The 12366-nt window shown below is 40.9% G+C and overlaps 1 protein-coding gene across 6 annotated transcripts in view; it reads right to left on the bottom strand.

Annotated features, from left to right (window-relative positions):
- Window positions 1-12366, bottom strand: part of LOC148220010 (ras GTPase-activating protein 1-like) — a 130293-nt gene that overhangs the window by 57267 nt on the left and 60660 nt on the right. For 5 of the 6 annotated variants that reach the window (XM_088155750.1, XM_088155747.1, XM_088155751.1 and 2 more), the window contains exons 9-10: window positions 4577-4603; window positions 1990-2068 (exon numbers count right to left, since the gene is read on the bottom strand). In XM_088155750.1, the coding sequence (XP_088011876.1) occupies window positions 1990-2068; window positions 4577-4603 (106 nt within the window). The remainder of the gene's footprint in view (window positions 1-1989; window positions 2069-4576; window positions 4604-12366) is intronic. The other variant, XM_088155748.1, reaches the window with a different exon arrangement.

Below are 12366 nucleotides of genomic sequence, written 5' to 3' on the forward strand. Positions count from 1 at the left end.
TTTAGCTTCTGTCTTCTACCACAGATTTTGGGACTGAGTAATTAAGGATACACTCTGAACCAACAAGAATGGTATAGATCACAATAAAAACTGAATTATTAACACACAGCTAATGCACAGTGCCTCACTAATCTTATTAGCACTCATATCCTAAATGACTATCATTCTAACAAAAAGCAATAGGAGAAAGTAGAAACAGGACATCAAAAAAGGATAAATTCACACATAAAATGAAGATCTGGAAATGTAGTTACCCAGCTACAGTGACCAAAAGCAAGCCAAGTTTGACCTTACCAAGTCAGCTGATCAGCAAAAGTTCTTTAGCCATAAGAAAACATGAAAAACAAGACTATCAAGCAGTGAGAATAGTATCAAGATGAAGTGATATGCACTAACTCCATACTAAATACTTTACTTTTCTCTCCTCTTCCATAAGAATCATGGTTTTAAACAACATGACAAAGGCAAGACAAAAAACATTTCAGCAATAGGAATGATAGGGCTGACAATAGAAGCAATGTCTAAGTTTTTACTAACTCAGTATAATCTCTGTAACATACCTATGACAGAAATAATATACAAAACAACACATCTAGTGAAAAATGTTTTAAAGTAAATTTCAAAATTAGAAACAGGAAGTCTATTAGATTGAAGCAACAGCATGCAAGACTTCTGATTTTTTTTCTTCACAAACCATGACAGTATGTGGTAATTACACCACTAATATATTTTTTTATTTTAACAAAGGAAAGTCACAAATATAACTTAATAACTTAAAAGAATTTGAAGCAATCTCACATGGAAAATTAGTCAACACAGAGAAAGTTATTTATACAGGAACCATAATCAGATAAAGTGCCAAAAGGAAGATGATCATAATAATCCAAAAAGAATGATGGAGAACAAGGAAAGTTATTGGGTGAAGCTTTTCAAGGATGAGTCTCTGAATTCAAGTTTCCTCACATTTGTCTCAAACACATTGAAGAGCATGAGTTAATAGTAGCAGAAAACTGGGAAGCATTGATGACAAGTCAATCAGCAAAAAACCAACACCAACCAAACATTCAGAAGAATAAGGTATAAGTCTAATAATACAAGGTAAAATTTGCTCTTGTTGATACTTACCAATAGTAAACAATATAATACAATCTGGGTACAGTAATGGCACAGATAACATTCTAGGATATGACACAGATAACCTTCTGCAATCTGGTAAACACTCTCACAGAAAAAAGGAATTACTAATGACATAATATTCTGAGCTGTTCTGGCCCATTACATTCAAGAAACACAAACTCACATTGGAATCAGTGGTAGTAGGGCAACTACAAGAATCTTATGAAGAGACAAAAACCAGATTTTGATATGCTCGTCTTAGTGAGCTGACTGAAGAATAATACAAGAAATGCTCTTGAATTAATATAATAGATCTAACAAAGGGGTAACTATTTAGGTTAGAAATTAAAACCAAATTTCTAACCATCAAAACAAGAAAGTTGAAGGATAGGGAGAAAGGATAAAAATATACTTTTGAACTAGTTATAACTTTATGAAAAACTAGACAATATAGTTTATTATCAATGGTCTCTTAGGATGAATTTATGCTACAGGGCAACAATGTTCTTGAACATACCCTGTAATCCTGGCCCCTTGATCATCTCTGAAGCTTTTCTGTTCATATAGATTTTCTCCAAGGGAAGAAAGATAGTAGACACAGAAGTTCAGGGACCAGAGTTAGGGACACAAGATGGAGCATTTACACCCCAGAGCAAAGACAAAGCTTATCATAACTTCTGCTTACTACAAGTCAATAGATAAACAAATGCATATGAAAATAAAATGAAAGAAACACACAAAACAAAAATTCAGGAGGGGATGATGCTCTTTAACTACAATGGATACCTCTGCAGTAATTCAGCTCCTATATTATAAATATTTGAGGATTAAGTTAATACCTTCAATAACAAGTGCTCAGAGATGAAGTTTTACCTGCATTGGAACAGGATCTTTAAGGTAATATCCTTCAACAATCTGTTCTTTTCTATAATGTTCAATGATCTCTGCAATACTGTTCAAATAAGAAAAATAATATTTAAAATGTTAAATGAATTAGGTTTTCCTCTGTATGAGACATGCAATCACACTGCATTTCCTTACAAATTTATAATAAAAATCCAGTGTTAAACATCATAATCTCATTTGCAGCAATGACAATCTACTAATATATTGAAGTCAAGAAAATTCACAGAACTGTATTTATTTATTCGAAACTTCACAGAATATTTTCAATCAGTTGTTGAAAATGCATGTATTGAGTATGTCTGGGATGGAGTTAACTTTCCCCATAGCAGTCCTCACAGTGCTGTGTTCTGCATTTTTAGCTAGAAAGGTGTTGATAACTAGTTTTAGCTACTGCTGAGCAGTGCTCACACAGCATCAAGGCTGTCTCTGCAACCCCATTCCTCAAAAGCCAGTAGGCTGGGGTTGGGCAAGAGCTTGGGAGAGGACATAGCCAGGAGAGCTGATCCAACCTGACCAAAGGGATATCCCATACTGTATGACGTGCTCAGTAATAAAAGCTAAGAGAAGGGGGGGGAGGGCATTCATTATTAAGGCATTTGTCTTCCAAAGCAACCACTATGCATACTGAGGCCCTACTTCCCAGCAAGTATCTGAACATCACTTGCAAAAAAAACCTTGTTTTTCCTTTGCTTCCCTTTACAGCCTTTAGTTTTCTTTGTTAAACTGCCTTTTTCTTGACTCACAAGTTTTTCACCTTATTTTTCTCCCAGTCCCGCTGAGGGGGCTGGGGGGCAAGAAGGGGTCTTGGTGGGCACATGGCAACCAGACAAGGTCAAGCCACCACAATGCCAAATGAGTACACTACCTTTTCCACATTCAAGTAACGTGTATTTCTCAGCTCTCAAATCAGGATGAAAATTGCTATTTTATTGGTAATAATTTTCACAGTCCTAGAGTAACTAGGGAAGGGGAATGGAAGATATTTCAAACTCTGGAAATCAAATTCTTTCTAGGAAGACAGGAATGGGAAATAAAAAAAGTTTTGTAACACGGATGATGCAGATTGCACTTCAAATCACTGAACCATCATGTTAAATTAAATACCCAGTCAGTAACATGTCTCTATGGGTAAGCTTACATTTTAATTACCAAAGTCAGGTTTAAATTCTGTTTTGAAGGATCAGGAAAGAAGTAGTGACAGACACAATCTAAAATTCAACAGATCTTTGAATTGCTCTTATTTTTGCAGTTATTGAAAGTTACATTGTACTAAAGAGAAGTTAACATCAACGCAGACAAAATATTCATATATGAAATATAAACCTGAAGATAAAGAGGTAATTCACAAGAGAACAAAAACATACATTATGTTTTCTCATTTCATATAGACTGTTAGCTGTGTGTGCAAGTAATCAAAAAGGCACATATGATAAATCTTTGGCCTATTACAATTGGATAAAATTTTATCAAAAGGAAAAATATAGGATACTATAAAAAAGATCATAAAAACCATCATAAAATACATGTAACTAAAACAACAGAAAGAAATCTATTTGCTTTTTCTCGATTTCATTCTTCTATAGCTATGAACTAGTGTAAGGTAAAAATGTTCACAGGAAGATAAGTTATTTTTTCAAGTTTGTAATGACTTGAATTTCTCAATATTACTAAAACTCAAATAAATTTAAATTTTTATTGATATGCAACATGCATGTGCCATTTTCACAATGAAAATGTAAGCTTTACTACACGGCATAAAAGAATCATTCACTGTATTTTGCATGTTGAACAGCTATTGCCAAAGTGAGGGCAATCAATAATAAAGCAGTTTTATATAATTTCTTTAGCCCTCTTCTCCCCCACACACTCAACTCAGATGGTCATTATCTATTGTCTTACCACTGCAGCGGTCCAAATGACTGAACAAACCAAACATTACAAACAGAAAAATACTACATATAATCAAATACACTTGAGAATGAATTTGCAAGTCATCCAAGTTATCTAACATAAAATACAAAGCATGAGGTAGAACAGACCATAAAAATACTTAAGGTTACAGGAAAAAAGGATTTATAAAATTTTTCAGCATCTGACAGCAATAAAATCCTACTTACACAAAATACATCAAGGAAGGTCTAAATAATCATGAATTTTAAAAAATGAATGGTTAAACTTGGTTCGATATGGAGAACTAAATGAGTCTCAATACTACACTACAGTTACATTAGTAATTGTAAAATGTTTAGCATAGTTTATTAGGCTGTCCAGATCCTAGCTACTTGGATAATTTTAAAAGTATCTCATCATAATGAGTAGTATCCATCTTTTAATACTTAATGGATGAATTAGGAGTAATTCCAACGGCTGATGATAAGGACATTAGAACAGCCTTTTATCAAGGACAATAGAACAGAACAGCACAGCCTTGGAGAAACAGATAAAGGATGTAACTTAGGCAAACAGAAGTCATGCGAAACACAAGCAGGATGCCAGCTCAGCTCTGCAAGGCTGACAAAGCAGAAGTTATGCAAAACAACAATATTGCACTTACTCAAAAGCAGAGCTCAAGAACAGCCACCTAGAAAAGGACACCAGATGTTGAAGACTACTGAAGAAGCATATAAGGACTTCTCATAAAGGGTGTGACTATGTAAAATAAAGCCAAGGAAGTGGGTATAGCTAATGAATATGTAATACATATACATCAAGTAAGCAGGGATAGCTAGTGAATATGTAATCAGTGTTTATGATTAAAACTGTTTACCCGATGCTCAGCTCACTCGATTAGAGGAAAGAGCCTCTGAGTGATCAGCATGCTGCAATAAAGAATGCCTACTTTCTAAAACTCAAAACTGCATGAGAAAATTTCTATCTGGCCAATTTCAGTACCATTTTTTGGCAACTCCAGACGGGACACTCTGCCTGATCTCCCATGGATCTGAGGGGTCTTCGGATCTTCACACTGGCACCGGGACTTTCCTGGAGAAGACCACAGACCTTTGGACCAGACTGGGACACAAGTAAGATCCCATTCAATAATAAGGCGTTCTTTTGGGAATCCTGCCCATATAAGACGTGTGGATCTTCCAGCACAGTGGGTGAGCTATTTGGTATTCTGGAATTCTGTATTTGACTTGGTTTTATCGATTGATAATTGTCTTGTATTTGTGTTGCAACATTTTGGGTCTACTATTTGGAAATGGGTAGTGGAATATCTAAAGGGGGCATTCTGAAAAAAATCCCAATTTGGTTGCATTTTTCGACACTGGAGAATGATTGGCAGACCCCCATGGGGAACAGCGACCAGGGAGAATTTGATTAAGTATGGTAATCAATAGTGGCCGTTGTATAGACTAGGCTCTGGAGAAAAGTGGCCAAAAAATGGAACCGTGAATATATTGTTCCACTTAATTGTGGGAATCAAATTGGGTGAGATGGACTAGGGCTTGGCCCAGGTTCCCTATACAGAAGGCATAAGTCTGAGACCCTGGGAGGTGGGCTGTTGGGAAGCAAGGCCTTAGACTTGCCCTGCAGGTATGGGAGGCTTTGGCCTGAAACTGTGGGACTTATGGGGACATGTAAGGGCATGCCCAGACACCTCCCCCTGGTCTTTGGATACTGCCTCTCAGACCGCGTGGTCACGGATGGATTAAAAGATTTCTCAGGCATGCCATCGTACCCGTCCCATTTATTTTAGCCACACTCAGACCCGGTCAAGCCAGACGAGAAGTCACAAGAGCAACAACCCCCCTGCAACACGTGGCGCCCTGAACAGGGACTTCTCATATTGAGAAGAATCTTCAGGGTTTTTCAGTTTTGCTGGGTCGTAGCAAACTGAATAGGAACTCTCTGCTGTGGAATCAGTCGTCGGGCCCAACACAATATGAGTGACCCTCGGAGTAAGCCCAGTCATCTCATGCTCCTGCAGGAAAAGCAGGTGAGCAGAGAGAAGGGGAAAGATCCCATTGCTCCTACCCTAAGCTGGGTGGGCTCTCCCGCCCGATCCCCCAGTCCTTCTGGGCTACAAGATGGGACAGAGACTTTCCTATCTAGAACGGGACATACATGGACGATTTAAAAAATTCTTAGCAGACTACAGAAAGCAGGTGAAAAAACGCGAGCTAAAAATCCTACTGAAATGCGTCTTGCGAGGTTCTCCATCCACTTTAAATCTGGACGGCGCTACTTCAGGACTCAGCTCGGACTATATTTTTTCCTTGGGCTTTTGGGATTCCGTAGGGGTGTAACTGTATGACTTAATAACCAAGAGGGACTCGGTAGCTCCCCACCTATTACCTGCATTTCATGAGATCTTAGAAGCCCTGAAAGCTGAAGAAAGGCGGCAATAATCCCAGCCTTACACCATCCCGCGTGAGAAAACTGTGACTGGTCTTACTCCACTGAGCACAACCTCCTCCTTACCTAGTTCTGCTTCTAACCCCCTTATGCCTGGGGTGGGAATACACGAGCGGAGCCTGTCACAGATGCAGGAGCCTGGCTTATTGACTATTCCTGCCCTTTCGTGTTCTCACCCTTTTAGCCCTTCAGAATTTCCTGGAATGGAGCACAAAACAGAGATTGCCTCCGTGCACGGAAGAAGCCAAGAAGGTTATCCCACTGTCTTGTGCTCCACTCAGCCAGTTTCACCGGGAATCCAAGATGGCGCCAGTCTTGGACTCCTGGGCCCCCCTTTCCCCCTCACCCTCCTCCTCCCTTCCCCCAGCTCCTCTAGTTGCCCTTCCCCCCCCATTCACTTGCTAAGGAGGCTGCTACTGCCTCGCAAGAAAAACCGGTTAGGGTGGTGTCTCAGATTTCCTCATCCAGCAACACCTCCGGCTCCCCCCATGGGGCAGGCTGCGCCGGGCTCGTTAACACCCCCATCCCTCCCCCGGGGGAGGGCTGCGTGGGGCCCGCTCCCCCCATGCCCCTCCCCTCCTGACCTGTCCGCCCCTTCATCACTGCCCCTGCACCGGCCTCGAACCCATGCCGGTGCCAGCACAACCTCAACACAAACTCCCGGGGCGGCGGCCGCGAGTGTGCGGAACCCACCGCCGGCTCCCAGTGCCACAGCCACATGGTGCACATCTAACAAAGGTGCTGTGTTCCTGGCCCCCCTCTTCTCTTCTGAAGAAAACTTAAACTCCTTTGATTCCAGCAGTTTCATCGACTAGTGGGAGAAGACCAGAACAAGCGAGGTACAGGGAGGGGGAGGAGAAATGCCTTCCAAAAAAACTGCTTCTCCAGAAAGATACAGGAAGGGAGAACATGATCTTAAAGGAAAACCCCTAGCCTATCAAGAAGGAATGAAACTGTAATGCTATCAAGAAATTTTGGAGGGATTTTCTTTTGTTTAGCAATCTAAGGCAAGCTAAAATTATTGCATATGTGTTAACTCTCCATAATCTGAAACATATAGCATCTGTGCTGCTGTTCTCAGCTGAGTTCACCCCGTAGAACGGAAGGTAGAAAAAAAAGTTAGATTGGCTGTTGCCTAACCAGGCAATATTAACATCAGAACTCCTAGCTGAAAAAAGGATAGCTATCCAACCAGACAACCAGGCTGGTAACACACCTGCACAGGATTTTGTGGAGCTGAAACAGGGGCCCAGTGAACCATATATGAAATCCAATCTGATTACTGAGACAATAAGCCACAGTCAGCCTAAGATTGCCTGCACACTAGAACTTAACAGCAAAAGGATTGTTCTGTTAGGATTCATCTAGTTAGCAGTCATCTCAGAATCCAAGTGGCCTGCTGAATGGACTCTCGAACCTGCTCCAGGGAACAGCTCCAGCCTGCAGAGACATTTTGTCCCCAGTGGGCAACACGCCTAGAGACAAATTTTTAATTGAGCCACTGAGCAGAGAGACACTCTTAAATTGACCTAGAAAACCGATAAATCTGTATGGAAAAAGCCACTGCTGCAGCTATCCAAACAGCCAGCTTTACCATCACCAAGAAGAAGACACAGAAGATCCTCCATAAAATACAGAGACTGCTATGAAAATCTAGTTTTGTTATTTGTTTTGTTATTAGAGCTTTTTCTATGTTTATATGTCCTTTTAATTTGGTTAACTGATTCTGTTATGTTGCAGGCAGTGTCCAGAAAGCTGAAAATTCATTTCTAAAGACAGTTACTAATGATCATTTATACTCTTTACTTAACATTTTAATTTCTACTTCTTTGTCAGGATTCCTAGCAGAAGGTAATAGACAAACTAACATCCCTGTGACACAAAGAATAAGGTAAGAACTTTAAGATTTAGAACACTGCTTACCATCAAAGAACTCCATATGGTACACATATTGTTTATTCACATAATAATCCAACAATCTTATAGAATGTTAGTTTAATTGATATTGCCACACAAATCAAGTTATTTAGTTTATGTAGCTTTTTTCACTCTCAATTAATTGTGTATTCATCTAGTCTTCTCCTTACTCCTTATTCTACATGTCTTTCTCAAATGTAATTCTATTTTAGTTATTATCGATAAACTTTTACTAACCTTTTAATAGTCAACCTTATTTTCAAAATCTTTCAAGCAATTATATGTACTAACCAAAAGATTTAGTCCAGTTCACCCAGTTCCTGAGACTTCCCTCCCCACACCACCTGTATCTACTGCTCCTACCTATCTCTCTCAATGCCTACTAAAAAAAGAAAGGGGGAATAGAGACCCTACCCACAATAAAAATACTTATAAAGGCCATATATGTATTTAATTTTTAAAATAATTCCATTATGGACCCAAATTCCCCAATTATCAGGTACTTTTCTAATACCACATAAGCACAGTTAAAAGAGAGGACCACCTGTTCTAATCAAAGATCTAGAATCCAGTCAAATTCTAGGGCCTTTCCCACTAATTACCTGGGAAAAATGATATGATTGTGTCTCTACAGGTAGAAGGCTGCAAGGGTCGGTCCGAAGTTCCCCTCGATTTTGCCTCCCGACCGTTGCAAGGAGACCTCGAGGACCCCCACCCAGGCTGACTCCGAACAATGGTTTCCTGGCCTGGCCAAGGTGGATGCTCTGACTGTGTGCTGGTGTATTGTGTTCACTGGACTGTGCTGTCATGGCACCAACCAGAGGTTGTGTTGTACCAACTGAGGACTGCTTGACCGTACCTGTCTCCTGCAGCACCACACAATGGTCCATAAATCTTCCCACCTCTTGGCCAGAGGCCACTCGCTTTGGAGAAGGACTATAAAGAGCGACCCTCTGGGAAAGACCCTTTGAGATCTCTCCACTGATGAAGACCCCTGAGATCTCCCCACGGACGAAGACTCGTCTATCGGATGACCTGTGAGGACGCCCGTCTCGTTTGTTGGTAGCTATTTTCCCATCCCTTTCTTTCCTTCCCCTCTCCCTATATTTTGTTTCCTATACCTCTCCCCTTACCATAACTGGATTGTTGGCATTTGATGAAATGCATTGCTGTTGTTGAATAAACTGATTTTCTGCTGTTGAATAAACTGATTTTGTCCCCTGCACTTTGCCTGTTTGCACCTTTGAGATCAAAAGAACCATCACGACCCCCGCTCTGTATTAATAGCGGATCGTGACAAGGGCCCTGCTGGGTTCCAGCAAAAAATATAAAACCATATCTACAGCCTCTACAGGAACACCAAGACACTCCACAAGAAGAACCCTAAAAGGAATCTGAGGAGAGGATGTCCTGAGAACAACCACCTACCTGCTGCAAAATCCCTTTATATTTCTCTAACTTTCTTAGCTTTCCCACAGTTTATCCCATTAAATATGACCCCTAAGGGACTCCTGCTTGCTGCTGCCATCCTGATCAACTCCATGCTCCTCATAAAGATTTGGATAGTCCCTCAGCCAAAACAAAACATATGGGTAACTGGCAAAAGCCATAAAACAAAACGCAGAGCCAATGGTGTAATTCTACCTCCTCTATCGCTTCTCGGTCCAGTAATCACCCACTCCAGTTACTGCAGGATGTGTTTCTTATTTGTGGGGACAGAGCATTGTAAGGGTAGGTGTGAAGTTTCCCTTGTTTTTGCCTCACGACTGTCATGAGAAGACACCGAGGACCCCCACCCAGGCTGACTCTGGACAATGCTTTCCTGGCCTGGCCGAGGTGGATGCTTGCCAAGTGACTGTGTGCAGGTGTGTTGTGCTCACTGGACTGTGCTGTCATGGTACCAGCTGAAGCCTGCATGTACTGCACAACCGCACCTGTCTCCCGGAGCACCTCACAATGGTCAATAAATCTCCCCACCTCTTGGCCAGAAGCCACTCGCTTTGGAGAAGGACTATAAAAAAGTGACCTTCTGGAGAAGACCCTTGAGATCTCCCCACGGATGAAGACTTGTCTATTGGCTGGCCCATGAGGAGGTCCGTCTCATGTGTTGGTAGCTATTTTCCCATCCCCCTCTTTTTCTTTTTCTCTCTCTATACTTTGTTTCCTATATCTCTCCCCTCTATCGCAACTGTGACAATTGATAAAAGATTTGTGTTAATCACAAAAGCATTGGGGTTTGCATAAACCAGAATACTAAGCTCTGAAGTGAAGCATGGAAACTAGATAAAGGAAATTATATGATTAAATAATTCTGTTTAAAATCACCTTGTTATGTTGTATTATGTTACATTACATTATGTTATATTATGTTATGTTTTCAAATAAGTTGTATCGGCTACCAGCTTGTGAAATCGGACTTCCCAAAAAGCCCTTCCTGCCTTTGTCTAATCAATGCTGCCTATCCCAAAAACCAGACTCCCAGAACTTCTCTGGTGGTTATCTACAAAGACCAGACCTCCAGAACTTCCCTGGTGGTCATCTACAAGGACCGGATGGCTATCTGTGACTAATTATCACCCAAAGGCTTTGTGAATTTGTGAACAACGAGAACCCACAGTATAAGAAGAGGCTGCAAACCAAGGTTCAGTGGAGCGTGGAGTGGGTGGTGACCCCTCACGTTCCCCAGCCCTGCTTGCTCTTTCTATATCAAATAAAGCAATCTAAATTTTGCTGAATATCGAGACTTTTGTCTCTCATTTATAACACAACTGAGTTGTTTGCATTAATAAAAATGCATTGCTGTTGTTGAATAAACTGATTTTGTCCCCTACTATTTTGCCTGTTTGCACCTCTGAGATCAAACAAACCATCACGACCCCCTCTCTGTATTAACAGCGGATCTTGACAAGCATGGCCTGGCATACCATCACATATTAAGGGTGGGCCTTGTAGCATGGGGAGGTTTACTTTTCTGGCACCCGACATAAAAATAATTCATAGCCAAAAGAATAGAGCAAAAAGATCTTCACATTACTTTAAATCTGATTGCAGTGATGAAGTTACATATTGGAATAAAAACAAGAGAATAGCTGCCTCCATTTTACTGCTTTGGGTGGCTGCAGCAAAACCTTTAGGACAATTAGACCATCTTGGGCGCCTCCTGAGTAATCAAACCAACGCCACCTCCCTTGCATTAAGTGGCTTGCTCTGGGATGGAGATGCATGCTATCAGGCACTCCACCTTGCAGAACCGAGCAGCAATAGACTTTCTACTCTTAGCACATGGGCAAGGCTGCGAGGACTTCGAGGGCATGTGTTGTATGAATCTTTTCGATCATCATGAGCCCATTCATCACAGTATTCAAATTCTCAAGGAAGGATTCAAGAAGTTGCAAGAAGATGACAGTGACTGGTTCAAGAAGTGGAACTTATCTAGTAGGACTCTGGTCAAAATGGGTTTAATGATTTCTGTAGTTGTTGTCCTTGTGTTTATGTTGCTACCCTGTTTTTTTAAATTGACTGTTAAGAGTTTTTCAAAAATCTTTACCAAAAGCCTTTGCAATACAAAGAGAAGGGGCAGATGTGGGAATCAAATTGGCTGGGATGGACTAGGGCTTGGCCCAGGTTCCCTACACAGAGGACATAAGTCTGAGACCCTGGGAGGCGAGCTGTTGGGAAGCAAGGCCTTAGACTTAAGGTCAGGCTCCTGCCCTGAAGGTACAGGAGGCTTTGACCTGAAACCGTGGGACTTGTGGGAACATGTAAGGGCATGCCCAGACATGTTCCTAGTTCTTGAGACGAATGTCGAATTTGTCTTTAAAAACGAGCTGTGGACCTGCTGGTAGATAAGACTAGCACTGAGAGATAAAAGAAACAATGGGCTGGATTCCACGGATTGATGAATGGAAAAAGTTATTTGCCTTTATAAACAAACTGTAGGGTTGCTGATAAATGAAATTGGATATCGAAAGATGAAAGAAGCAACGGGGAAAAAACTATGAGTTCTATAAGAATTAAAAATGAAAAGGGAGGGTTATACATTAGAGGGGAATTTCAGGTATCAGGCGT

The sequence above is a fragment of the Sturnus vulgaris genome, chromosome W (genome assembly GCF_052056855.1).
Source record: "Sturnus vulgaris isolate bStuVul1 chromosome W, bStuVul1.hap1, whole genome shotgun sequence".
Classification (NCBI taxonomy): Eukaryota; Metazoa; Chordata; class Aves; order Passeriformes; family Sturnidae; genus Sturnus; species Sturnus vulgaris.